The 13,933-nt window shown below is 43.2% G+C and overlaps 1 protein-coding gene across 3 annotated transcripts in view; it reads right to left on the reverse strand.

Annotated features, from left to right (window-relative positions):
• Positions 1–968: 968 nt before the first annotated feature.
• TNS3 (tensin 3) overlaps positions 969–13,933 on the reverse strand; it is a 70,100-nt gene continuing 57,135 nt past the window's right edge. For all 3 annotated transcript variants that reach the window (XM_053361061.1, XM_053361062.1, XM_053361063.1), the window contains 10 exons: positions 12,259–12,890; positions 11,746–11,832; positions 10,112–10,243; positions 8,006–8,101; positions 7,075–7,152; positions 5,191–5,268; positions 4,582–4,750; positions 3,860–3,928; positions 3,707–3,733; positions 969–2,648 (listed from right to left, as the gene is read on the reverse strand). In XM_053361061.1, coding sequence (XP_053217036.1) covers positions 2,504–2,648; positions 3,707–3,733; positions 3,860–3,928; positions 4,582–4,750; positions 5,191–5,268; positions 7,075–7,152; positions 8,006–8,101; positions 10,112–10,243; positions 11,746–11,832; positions 12,259–12,890 — 1,513 coding nt within the window. In that variant the 3' untranslated portion in view covers positions 969–2,503. The remainder of the gene's footprint in view (positions 2,649–3,706; positions 3,734–3,859; positions 3,929–4,581; positions 4,751–5,190; positions 5,269–7,074; positions 7,153–8,005; positions 8,102–10,111; positions 10,244–11,745; positions 11,833–12,258; positions 12,891–13,933) is intronic.

A 13,933-nucleotide genomic window follows, 5' to 3' on the forward strand; every position in this document is an offset into this window, starting at 1 on the left:
TATATGGGGTTAAAAGAACCCAGGCAACACCAACAACACATTCTCAAGTCTGGGCACCACACCATAATGTCCAGATTGGCTAGCATTCTGCTCTCACCAGGCCTGATCCCCTTGGTTGGAACGACAAATGTTGGTAACTTTAAGATCACGGACCATGCCTTCTCTCAAACTAGGAGAGAAAATACAAACCACCTCATCATGGTCCTTTAGTCCCATACTGAACACAAACCAAATGGCAAGAGAGTCTCTCGAAGACCCTCCAAAACTACTTGAAGGACAATGGTGTAGAGAACCTAACAACCCCCCTCAGGCATGGCCAAACTTGGCCCTCCGGATGTTTTGGGACTACAGTTCCCACCACCCCTGACCACTGGTCCTGTTAACTAGGGATGATGGGAGTTGTAGTCCCAAAACATCTGGAGGGCCAAGTTTGGCCATGCCTGACCCCCCTCCTCTGGGACGCAATGAAAGTGGTTGTCATAGAAACCTGTATAAAAGAAAAAGCATCCCTTAAAAGCAAACCACTTCAGAAATTAACCAACAAGAACAGGATACCACAACCCTCTCAAAATGCTGCAAACAAACAGGAGCCAAAAAACTCATAGAACAAAAAAGAAGGGAGATTGACATATCTGGTTGGGGGGCTAAACCTGGCTCCTTTAGTGACCGTGAGAATGCTGCTTATGAGGCTTGATTCACTCAACTACCCTGATTCAAAGGCATATGTGGTTGCATATTCACACATGGATTCCTGTGGCTCAAATCAATGGAAAGTTTCTCTCCGTCTTGCTGGGTCTGTGTGAAGGAAGTTGCAAGATGGATCTTAAAGAGGCAGTTGTCACATGTGTTGTGAGAGCCAATTATAAACCAACATCAGAAAGTCTTCATAAGCAATACATGCACAGGATGTGCTATACTGTCAAAACAGAATCAGACCATCTTCAAAATATGGGTAAGTGCAACAAAAATATTTTTTCCTCTTTATGTTTTATTTATTCCAGATTTTAAAAATAAAAATCAGCTTAAAAACCATCCATACAAATTGGATTTCATAACCATCATTTTAAGTAATAGAAAATAATATGAAAATATTTACTGTAAACGTAAAGGCTGCTTTTAAAGTCAGAATACAAAACTACTTCCTACAGCAAGGCTCAAGCGAAGTCTCCGCTACTGAAGGAATACAGGATACATTAAAAAAAGCATTGCTCCAAGTGGTGCTGCAGTAGAACCCCCATTCAGTTCAGGGCTTGAATGGATCTTCTGCCCAAGTCCTATCATAATGAACGGTGCCTTCAACAGTATGCTCAGAATTAGAATACTATACAACAGAGAGATGCCTGCTTTGCGCCACAAGGGTTGAGAAACCTGTGGCACCTCCAGATATCATTGGACTACAACTTCCATCGCCCTGACCATCGGCCTTCCTGGCTTGGACTGATGATAGTTGCCATCCTGCAACATGTGGAGGCACACAGGTTCTCCACACCGGCTATAAATAGTCTGACTACAGCAATATATTATAAATTATACAGAAATGTTCTCTTGCGTGCTTTCCCCCTCCTTTTTATCCTGCAACCATGAAAAGAGTTATATTCCCTACTTAAATTCTTCGTATAAGAAGCAACGTGAAAATAACATAACATGCATTGCATTTTTCTTTTTTAACCAATCCCTCCCATTTACCTTCAAATAAATTAAAGGCACCCAAGCTTCCTTTTGCAGTCCAAAAACCTCTCTCTCTCCCTCTGCACCATCCCAAATAAATCAGCACCAATTTCCTCTGATCACAACATTTTTCCATTTTAAGTTTGATATGTGAAAACAAGGGAAGAGAATGGCCATGGCTATCATCAAATGAAACTATAACAATTATTTACAGGTGGAAATATATGCTGTATCAGCAAATGCATTTCCAAAGCTGAATTTGCTGAGATAACACTAGTGCAGAGGTGGGCACTTGCAAAGGAGAACCTGCAATTATAACCCAGATTGTAGCTACCACTTCTTCCCTACACATGCACCCAGAGGCTGTTCCCTTTGTGATTTCTTTAAGTGTAGTTCTGCCCTTGACTGTGTGTTTCCTAGCAAGAATTCCAGCTAAAAGCAATGTGGCTCCCACCTCCCATTCTACCTGCATGGCAGGGGGTTGGACTAGATGACTCTCAAGACCCTTCCAACTCTACAATTCTATGATTCTAGCCCAATGTGGCGAAAAATCATGGAAAATACTATTGGTTCCCTTGCTTTAAGTCTTTCTTCCAAAATTTGTTCAGATATGGGCTTTAGGGATCTTGCTGACTTCTAGCTCCCTTCTTTGCTTAACGTTGCACTTGTATGTCAAAACCTGTCAAATGGTCAGGTGATGTTACTGATGGCAGTCCTTGTATGTGGAATGTCGTCCTGGGAAACCGCTAGATGCAGGCTGAGTGGCCATAATCTCACAACAGTTTGCCTCAACATCCTTCCTGTGAGTTTGTCTGCAGCACTCAGTTGGAAGCTCTTAGTTCTTCTTCTGGGAACCTATCATGACCTTTGATACGAAGTTTACAATGGCACTGGCAGGTTGCTCTGGATCATTCTCTGCAAACAAGTGGCACACGTTGTCTGCAGCGTCACCTTGTTTCCTTGCAACAAACCCAAACACCCTGTAGAAAGCAAAAGGAAAGGAAATGCGCATGAAAAGAAAGAAGCATCACGCCACAGAGCGAATAATGGACTTACTTTGGAGGCCAGAACAAACTAAGAGAAAGTAGTTTGCAAACTTGCCCCCCACTCCCAGCTGTCTTCTGCGACTACAGGAGATGTTAGGTCAGCGCTCACATGCTGTTCACTTCCTCCAACCTCTCCTGTGCCCCAAGGGCACCTCTTACAGAGCTAGATCTGATCCAGGGATCTCCAATAGTTAACACCACAGAAACACCATTCTGCCCTAGAGCATTTTAACACCTCAAGACTTCCGTTTTAGAAATACTTAGAAATTTAACTGAAGTTGCATATTTAGAGCTGGGGAGTCACTCAAAATGCCCAACCAAACTCCCCACCTAGCAAATGCTACAGGGCCAAACCAAAATTTCCCACATGCATCCGAAGCTAGTTTTGCTGGAGGAGGAAGGAGCCAATATTATTAGTACACCTCTGAAAATGTCACTCATTGTTTAACTGCAAGTGCCATCTTCTTCAAAATAGTCACAATCCCTTGACCAGCATCTCTTCGTACTTTACCATCTAAGCCCCATTTTGAACATGTCATTGTTGGCCTTCCAAAAGCCCCCACATGCTTGCCAGACTCTGCTTCACCCAATCCAACAAGACTAGACCATCACTCTTCCTACAACTTTCTTCCTTGGCTACAAATACTAGCAAGTTGCAAATGCCATGATTCCCAATTCCTGCAATGCTCGCTGAATTGGAATGCGGAGGAAAGAGGGATGCTGAGAAGAGCAGCAGACGCGATTTGTATGTCTCTGCTCTTGTACCACTAAGGGCATCATTCCCAGGACATAAAGATTGTTCCAAAAATTGTAGGACGTGTGGAAGATGCCATGGGTCACATTTGAGACTCCAAATTGCCACCTGATAAGAGTCCCCAAGCCTTGCTCAATAGTCCTGATTTAGAGGATATCTGAAGGAAATGCAGAGTCCTGGGCATGGTATAAGCTGTTTGCAAAGGTGGTCGGATAGTAAGATGCATGCTGTTACTTACTTTGCTGAAAGGCTGTCTTTCATCCATCTTGTTGCATACAGAAGAGGCGGGGGGAGGTGGGTGGGGAAGAGAAAAGATTAGTATTTTTATTAGTGTTTTTTGTAGTCTCAGTATTATGAATGTTGAATTAGGAAAAGCATTTGTCATCCTTACTTTCTGTCCTGTGGATCCAAAGCACAGAAAATAACAGTGTTGACCGGATAGTGCCTCCTGAAGAAGAGCCTGAGGGAAAGAGAAAATATGACAAAATAGGTTTAAGAAATGTTGTGATAAATTTATGTGCTTACATCTCAGGCACATTCTACCAGGGGGTGGTTTCCTGAGGGGATAGGCAATTGCAAGACAATGTTTGTTGTAGGAACAAAATACATTCTGCATTAAACACAACTGGCATTGCATGATTCTTTTATAAAACTTTAACTGACAGTTGTGAAGCTGCCAATCAGAATAAGGATTGTGGTGCATGAGGATGTTAACCCTTTCTTCTCATGCCGTCAAGGCTGCTATTTCACGTGTGAGGAAGGCTGCTGCTTGCATCAATGGTAATGCCATTGCAATGCAGCGGCAGCTGCTGGGGATGCGATTTCAACTGAAATCACAGCATAAAAGCTTAAGAAAAACCCTCACTACTGAATAGGTTTGGTTAGGCCCTTTATCATGGCTGTGTTCCATGTTAAAAAAAGAGAACCTAACTAGGCATTAAACACGATGTGTACTTTGGAAGCCTGGCAGAAAAACAGCAGGTAAACATTGAAACTAACTAAAATTATCATGAAGCATTCTAATAGGCTCATATGTGTGTTTTTTTTAAAAAGAAATTCCTTTGAAACCTCCAACAACCCCCAAACCAAGCACACAGCAGTGTTAGGACTCACTTTCTCTGGTTGTCCGTCAGTGTGATGCCCTGTGCAGACACTTTGAAATGGACCACAGTAGAGACAGGAGGCGGTTCTTCAGCCAGGGTTAAACTCAGGGCCTTCTGCACTGCCTGATAACCAGTGAGGGACTCCATTTCAACAGAATTCAGGTACCAAACATTGCATGCTGTTCATGCAATAAAGGAAGAAATACAAGGAAAGAACTATAAAAGTGAGCAGGATCTGTACAGGAAAATCTTACTTTGGTTCTGATGGCAGACATATTGCAAAGCAGACACAGGAACTTCCTTCACACAACATTTAAGTAGACATTCAGGCTCGTATGTATACAAGCTCACAGAATGCCATGCAGCAGCTATTAGCCTGAAAATTCAGACCCAGTGTGCACTAATTAAACTTTTTATTTATTTTTACCCCCCCCCTTAGGAACACAGAGAAGTTTACTATAACGTTCACAGGCTACACCAGAAAGATGAAACAATAACTGTTTTTATTTCTAGGTTTCTCTTTAAAAGAGCTTAGAACAGTCTGCAGCCTTTAATCACAACTCACTTGGGCGGCATGCAAAGCCTTCTAATACTGATGCGCCAAGAACTATTCACTGACCTGCCCCTTGCTTCAGAAGCTCTGCAGCAGAGTTTGCAGCCGTCTGCGGAGAGCTTTCAGGTATCTCCTCCAGGGGGTCTGCAGACAGAAATGGAAACTTGCATCTTCCGTATAAATTGGACTGAGAAGTTAGACAGATTCTCGGTGTTACATGACACCTTATTGGAGCTATTATAAGGAAAAGCATCCAGGTCCAAAGTACACTCACCCCTTCAGCTACGCATGAGAAGGGAGGAGAAAACTCTGGGAACAATTCAAACTCAGTCAAGCACTTTTAAGTCCCAATCATTTCAGTGAGTGCATGGTATTTAAAAGTGCTTGACTGTAAATAAAGGAAACAGCCACTTTGCAGCCTCTTGTAGTACAAGGTTGAAAATTCAAGCTTGCTTTTTATATATTTGCTTTGGACAGTTAAAATAGTGTTTATTTAACTGTCAATATATGATAAAGGAACTGAAACTATATTCATTTTTAAATACTGTATGCTTTGTAAGATCACATGATGAAAGAAACTCAGGTTTTTGAATTACAAATCAGCTGGTGATGGATCAAAATGCAGCAGCGTCTCAAGTCTATACAAGCCAGACCGTACTGAATATGAGAAGCACATCGCTTCCATGTGCTTCATTATTTTATAAACAATAAAATCATACCAAGTGGCATTAGAATTGCCACGTTTCTTTTTCCCAATTGTCACCTTTAACTTGTGAGACAGTTTTCCTAGTAGCACAGTTTGGATACCACTGATAGCGAAAAGGCTTAAAGATTTCTGATGTCTGGCTATCATTATATGTGCTGCAGTTAGCAAGCACATTCTAAGTTCCTTACTTCTTACTTGCTCTGTTTCTCCTTTATATAAATTAAAAAGAGCCAAAGAAAGAATTATAGGGACATTTGGGCATGTGATTAAAAACATTTCCTGAAAAATATGTTTCCAAAATGTTTCTAGTTTTGAACAGTCCAAGCACCTCTTATGCCTGTGTGTCCCAAGACTGGTGGCACACTCTGTCCAGCAGAGAAGACAGCTATTAGGTTTTAGGCAAGACAGCTTCCTAGAGGTAGGATAGCAGCCCAAAGAGATTTTTAACAAGCCCCATTCTCTTGGAAGAAATTGACTTACAAAGTATTCCTATTCCAAATTTCCTCTTCTATTTCTATGTCCCAATTAGATTCCCACAATTTGAGATTCTGCTGAGAAGTAAACTGAATATCCAAGAATAAATTTATTATTCAATTAATATACATTTCAGACTATGGCCACGTCACTTCAACTTCAAACTTATCTTAGAGAACAGATTAGTAAACTGACAGGAACTTGAGCGAAATAAGCAAAGGACTTAAAGCATGACAGTACTTACTCAGGAAGCTCCCCCCCCCCCCAGTTTAGCTGGTCTAAAAGCGGCATTTAAACCCCAGATCTTCAATGGTTGGGCAGCTTACAGCTCCAACAGCACCTTGTATTCATGCTTCGCTGGACCACAGACCAAGGAATGCGTGGAAGACACTTGCAGCCTTGCCAGTGCAAAGCACTCTAAGGGGAGAGTTTAACACCTCTGGAGGCCAAAGTTCTCTGTTCACAACTAGATCAGGCTCTCCCACTGCTCCTCTCCTTTTTTCTTTCTCTTACTGTAGTAAAAGGCTACACTCGCTCTTCTGTTCTCATAATGAAAAGTGTGTTTGCTGTATGATTTGCTGCCCACTTGCTCTCTGAAGGAGCCTCCATAAATAAACCAGCCTTTCTGTATTCCTCCGGTGTCCATAACAGTTCCTAGTCCTCTCGGAGCTGTGTGTCGGATACATGAGTGTGCTGGACATGCATATTGGTTCAGACGTTTACACAAGACCTGGATTAGGCCCAGCCTGTTCCTTTTTTAATGGGAATACCTTGGTCTGGGATGAGCAGCTTGCAGGGCAGGGCCAGAGGAGTAATTGAATGCTGATACACCAAGGCTGTCAAACTCCCTGTGGTTAAAACAAGGAAGGCATCAAGTTAACTTCTGGCTTGTGTAACCAGTTTCTTATTTAGCTTTTGTTCTTACGTCCTGCATTTTAAGCCAGCAGCTATCCTTTCTCAACAGGTTTCTCTCTGTGGCAGCACAGAACTGGATTGCACTGGATAACTTATCTCTTGAAACTTACCTCTATCTGATCTTCTCGCAGGCCTCTCAATTCAGCAAACTAACCCAGGATTCACTTACTAGATCACTTTAAACACTTCCATGCATACAGAGTTCTCATCTACTTGAATTTCCAACATGGAATACCAAGTATGAAAAATATTGACTATCACATGTAGAAGCAGCGGTGGAAGGAGGCCATGAAATGCTAGTGTCTCAACTTGTAGTTTCTGTACATATGCCAGGACTCAGCAGCCCTTGATTTAGCCCGATCTGAAAAGACTTTGTACGAGTCTTTGGTTTAAAGTGGCATCACATATCTGGCCCCCTAAGTTGAATTCTGGTTTGCATTTCTTCTCTGGGAATCTCTACATTACTAGGGAAAGTGAAGGAGGGGAAAGTGGAGCAGCTGCAACACTTATGCAGAGGGCAGAGTGAGGTGCAGAGAGACTGAGAGCTCCATTCCTGGGAGGAGCTGCCTACTTTCCAGTGGTGCTTCCTTCTGCCAATGCATCAGTGTGGGATGGAGGAGAAAAGGAGAAGTGTAATAAAACTTTTTTAAAAAAACAACACTGGAAAAGGGGAGGCGAGGCCTTAAATGGTATTCAAAAGCAGGAATTTAAAAATTGCCCAAGTTTCATTCATCACCTTCCTAAAGCCCACCACTTATGAACTATAGATAGATAAAATATCCTTACCAAAATATGGCTCATTGAGGCATCCTTTCAACCTCACTCCCTTATGGGTGCACTCAATCAGGAAATGCCTGACAAGTTCATTAGACAGATCTCCAACTGCGGCATAAAACAACAGAAAACAATGTCATTAGACCAAATGAAGGAATGTGAAGGAATGGCATCACCTACAAGTACAATGGTACCTTGGTTCTCGAATGTAATCCGTTCTGGGAGTCTCTTCAACTCCCGAAACTGTTCGAAAACCAAGGTGCGGCTTCCAACTAGCTGCAATTGTTCGGCTTCTGAAAAACATTCGCAAACCAGAACACTTACTTCCGGGTTTGCGACATTCGGACGCCTATTTGTTCAACAACTAAGCAGTTCGAGAACCAAGGTACCACTGTACGTGCCTTGGAGCCGACTGCCTAGTCACAGTACACAAGAAAAGGACTGTACACATGAGGACCACAGCACACGGATCGTGCTGTTGGTTCATCTGCATTTGCAGTGAAGGGGAAACTTATATATCATATCAGCAACGGAGAGCAACGCTTGATGAGGAAGGAGACAACATCCAGAGAAGCCATTGATGACCACACAAATCACTGGTGGCTGCAATGGCGGTCCTTGAGGTCTCAAATTTCAGCAGTGCCCCGTGCGACACCAAAATTCTCCCCCCCCGCTACATAATAGTTATGGTGCCCCCTGTGGCTTGGTACCCAGTGTGACTGAATGGGTCACGCTCCCCTAAATCCATCTTGGGTGGCTGCTTGGAATACACCGTTGTATTTTATTTATTTATTACTTTATTTACTTCGGGGTGCAATGAAAAACTTCCATGTGATCCAAAAGGCACACAACTATATTATTTGCAAAACTTCAAGAAAAGCTGGAAACACCTCTCAAATGTATCCAACTGGGGCACTAAAATACCTTTGGCCATCTCTGCTTGGATATGGAGGGGTGGGGGAAGTAAGTTCTCAAATATCTAAGCAGCTAATACAAACAAGAGGAAACTGATCTAATTTGATCGAACTACTAGACTTCCTAAGAGTAAGCAAGTAGCACTGGAACACCCCAGAATCTCCACTGATGAAACTTGTGAAGGAAAGACACAGAACACACAATTTAATTGGTACATAGCAAGAAAACACAATCCTCAAATTATGCGTGGCAGTTTGCATTCTACTGCTGAAATATTACATGGTGTTAGAGACAGAAAAAACTGTATCACTTGCCATAAAACGGAACACTTGCAGTTTCATTTCCACTGCTCATTCACAAAATATTACTGCGATGGATTTTTAGCTCAATGAAGAATTGTTTGTTGAGTATAAAATATTTTTAAAACCAACCATCTCTCTTCTAGGAAGGCATACTGATTTGCAGCACAATCCGATTCATGTCTACTCCGAAGTAAGCCTCACTGAGTTCCATATGGTTTACTCCCAGGTAAATTGTATAGGAATGCAGCCCAACGCTGCATGCCATTTCCCTTCTCTCAGCAAGACTGGCATGCTATGTGGCAAAGCACAAGGATTTGAGAGGGCTCCTTATTGCTCTGCTACCTTTGCCAAGGGCTTTCTGAGCTACTGCTTCAAAGCCTGCTTTGGGTTCTCTCCTCCCTATTTCCTCGAAGGAATTGCATTACTGCCTCCAGATAAAGATAGAATTCCTATACAATGGAATCCGACTCTTTCCAGGGTCCCTAACAATTAGGGAGGCTCAGAGAGTGAGGCAATACTTCAGCCAGGCTTGTAAACAGCTTCTGAGCTCCAGGCAATCAGGTAAAGAAGCCCAATGCAAGTTGGTAAGTTTTAGTATTTTAAGCCACAAATAACTGATCTAGTGTGTGTGTGTATCTGTGGCGGTGGTGCAGTTGGGAGGCTAGTTTCATTTTTCTTTTTAGTTGTGCGGACTTATTTTCGAAGTTGCACTAAATAATGGAGAACTTGCCAATTCCCAGCATCTGCTAAAAACAAATGCCAAACACAAACTGGAGAACAGCGATGGGGCAATCTCAAAAATGTACCTCTTACGTTAGAATGTAAAGGGCAAAGGATTTTTTTCCAGACTTTGGAGGTATAGATCCCTTTCCCCAAACTGGAGAGAGAAAACATATCACACCTTTCTTGTTCAGCTGCAACACTGAAGGAGGAGGTATAGCCACTTTCATGGCAAGGCCATAGGCTCCCCTGAAAGAGTGGCTGTCCCGGACAATGAAGGATCCAGGCTCCTTGTCCTTCAGGACAGCAATGGCTGCATGAGGGAAGAAAAAAGAAAGAGAAAAGAGTGAGGGAGCGAGTTGCTTTTAGGCAAGTAACAAACAAACAAACGTAGCTGGTAATCCGACAGGAAAGTGCTATAAAACTCCTCTCCTAAAACAAGGCAAACCAAGTTTAAAAGGAGTACCTCATTTTTGTTTAACTGTGTCTATCTATGGAAGCCTTACTCACACCCCTTAGCGTGTCACACCATGGATGGTCTCAGTTCCTTCTTCTCTGAAGTCAGTCTCGTTTCCCAGGAGCCACATAAGCAGAGCTCCTTGTGAAAAGGAGGACCCCCTCACACTGGTGGGTGCCCAGCCATTGGCTAACCTGGAAATGGTGCATAGGTATTTAATTTCCCCACAATACCCCAGAGTGATGCTGCATCAAAGATATTATGGGAAATTTAATTGACCACCCACAGACTGCCAGGTGAAGAGATCAAAAGTACCAGAAATGAGAACACACACTTCTCAGTCACCTCTGAGTTCCAGAAGAACCTACTCACTTGTCAGGCAGAAGTATTAGGTCTGTAGGGATATTGATGATAAACTGTGGTTAGCTGGAACCACAATTTGCAAAGCTACTTGCAAGCACCATTGCAAACTCTGATTTGAAGCATGGTTAGCCCTCAAAGGGTGAGGAAGAAGAAGAAAAAAGCCTACAGGGTGCTTTTACGATATCTTAACCATGGTTGGGATAGTAAAACCTTCTGTCTGTACCTAGCTAAAGCAGCAGAATAATGAGAGAAGCAATAGAAAACTGTTTGGTCCAAAAGGCAGTTATTCAACCTTTACAACCTTCCCTGTAACAATATTTGATCTCTAGGAACTAGCAATACTTCGCTGCCCAGAGTCAATTTTCCCAGAACCATCTGCACCTTTTGTCTGTTAATTGTACAGTACTTAATGTTCAGCTTTTGGGTTTCTGAATCCAAAACAAACAAGCAGGTGTGTTCTCTGGTAATCTTTTCTACTCTGTGATCTTGCTACACCTGCAGCAACCTGGCAGTTTCAGAAAACCTATATTAAAACAGATTTATTGTTTGCCAGCAGGCTGTGTAAATTGGAAAAAGTTCATCGAGGATCTGTAGAAGCGTAAGAGGACACCAACTTTGCCCCCCCATGCGTGTTTTAAACAGGTAACTTTCCCCTAACACTTGCTTTTTGACCTTTCTATATGACCAAAGATATAGGTGGTACTGTGAATAATCATTGCAATCTAAGACGAAGGGGGTGGAGGAAGAGAGAGATTGCTCCTGAAGAGCACTCACATGCTCCCTGCGTTCTTAAAATATACCTCTTCCAGCCTACTGATAGCCCCACTAGAAGCTGGGCATTTTTTCTCTTTGGGAGTGAAAACTGAAAAGGAACCCTATGCAACTCACCCTGCAGCTCCAAGTTAGAATGAATCAAAAGTATTGGTAAGTAAATACAAAGCGCTATTAAGCTACCTCCTTGTGGAAGGTGTTTAACTTGGCATGACTTGACAAACCTTGCTCTCTTGAAATCTCCGGTTTGTACCAGAACTTGGAGGTGTCTTGGACAAACTTCACAGTCACCTGCTTGTCAGCTGGATTTTCTATGGGGTAAAAAGAGAAGTAAACCCAAGAGAAGTGAAAGGCGGCAGCAGCAGCACACTATGGCTGTCCTAGCATAAAGCAGCATCTGAGGAGCTGGCTGTAGTCTGCTGCCGTCTAAACATGCAGCAGAACGAAAATGCCCAAGTGGCAGAATGTGCTGCGCCACTTCAGAGCACGGGAGGCAAAGTGCTGAGCCAGAACCTCTCCCTCTGATCCTCTGGCTTTCTATCTGCAGGCAAATTTCTTTCTCACATGAGGGGAGCGTTCCAAACCTAGACAACATCACCTCATTTGCGAATCCTGTGGGTGCCAACACTACCCAGAGCTGGAGATCCATGTTTGAAAAACCCTGACCCAGCCCAAGGCTCATTTTCAGATTACACAGTTATTCTTCTGGAATTCATTCTGATGAGCACAGAGCATACCTGGCAATGGTGAAGTGTTTAAAACTTTAGAGAAATCTGGGAGAACATTTGGAAATGGAATGCTGATGGTGCTTCCACTGTGTGGGCTGGAGAAGCCACTCGACGATGGTGAGACAGAGCTGAAAGAACGTTCTCCCTCCGATGTCCTCTTCTTCTCTGGAAGAGGGGGCTGAGGGTGCATGCTTATTCCAAGATTTTGTTGATTTGCACCGCTTTGGCTGTTGTGTCCAAAAGTTGTTGCAAGAAAACGGTGCGGCAAAATGTCACTGTCCCCTGGAGATTTCTGAGTTTGGGGAGACACGTTATTGGCATTTGATGCAAAAGCAGGCTGTATCTCCACCAGTGGCTGGCAGCTGCTGGCATTGATCCCTCCATAAGTGAGGAATGTTTGGGTGTTGGTATTTGCCCCAGGTTCCTGCTGCTGCCCCAATGACAAATTTTCCTGGCTGTTAAATGACCCAGCTTGAAGTCCCTTGATCTGGAAGTGAGACAAGGGTGAGCAATCTTGAACAGGAACAGAAAACTCTGGAGATGTGAGATAATTTCCCGTAAACCTGTTGTCGTTTATTCCAGAAAACTGGGATGTTGAGGAGGATTGAGAACTGTTTTGCTGCCAAACTTGTTCAGTTGGACTGTTTGAAAAAGTGAAAACAATGTGAAACAACAATCAAACCATTTCAAAAATGTACTTTAAAACATTTGAATATGCAGCGCTGCGTTTTAGTTTATGGTACAATGGCTATACCTCACATTATGTGGCAGCACACTCAAGTTTGCTACTGAATGTACACTCAAAAGTGTTCTGTATTCAGTTCCAGATCCCTGACAAACATAACTTCTATTTTCCGTGTTCACTAATACATTCAAAGACTTAAAAACATAATGTGAGAGGTGTTAAGTTGCTTGAAAAGACTGCAACCTTGGGCACATTCTAGGGAATTTTCATTTCAAGAACACCAGCACAGTCTGTAGCGGCCACATAATCATCCATTTTGTGGTCACTTAAAGGGGCAACTTGACTCAGCTTTCCCTACCAACTCTGCCACCTACACAAACCAAGTTTTTTTGGCAGGGTTGAGGGACCCCCTAGTTGGCTTGAGAGACCTTTTTGGTTCAGTCACCTTCATCATGTTTTGGGACAGGTCAGGGCAGTGCTTGACGGAATAGGCTGGTTGTTGGGCGCTTCAAAAGCACTGTGCAAAGTGCAACACCTCCCAAATGGAAGGGGTTTTCCAAACACCTTTGGCAAGAAAAGAATGCTTCATTCTTAAAAGGACCCCCCCCATGAAGTAGTCTGCATTCAGAATGCTTCCCCCGGTGCTTTCCTTGCACAGAGGAAAATGCTCCCATTTTAGGTGCCTTTCCCCCTCTGCGGAGACTTCAAAGGGGCTCCCTCCAACCAACCACTGGCTGCATCTTCAAAGAAGGTTGCTGAAGACTGATGGTCTTATACTTTGAGAACTGAGGGGCAGAAAATAAGAGGCGGGACGCATAACATGGATTGAATTAGGGCCACATTTGACTGAAAGGGGGAATGAACAGTGAAGGCAACCAGCCTAAATCAGTGCCATAGGAAAGACACACCCTGCCCTTAATGTGAGCCCTCCTGACCCCACCCAAACCTAGGCCCCACAATTTCAGGCAGGTGAGGTTAGCCTCAAAGATGCTCCACATC

Source organism: Podarcis raffonei, chromosome 13 (assembly GCF_027172205.1).
Source record: "Podarcis raffonei isolate rPodRaf1 chromosome 13, rPodRaf1.pri, whole genome shotgun sequence".
In the NCBI taxonomy this organism is placed as follows: domain Eukaryota; kingdom Metazoa; phylum Chordata; class Lepidosauria; order Squamata; family Lacertidae; genus Podarcis; species Podarcis raffonei.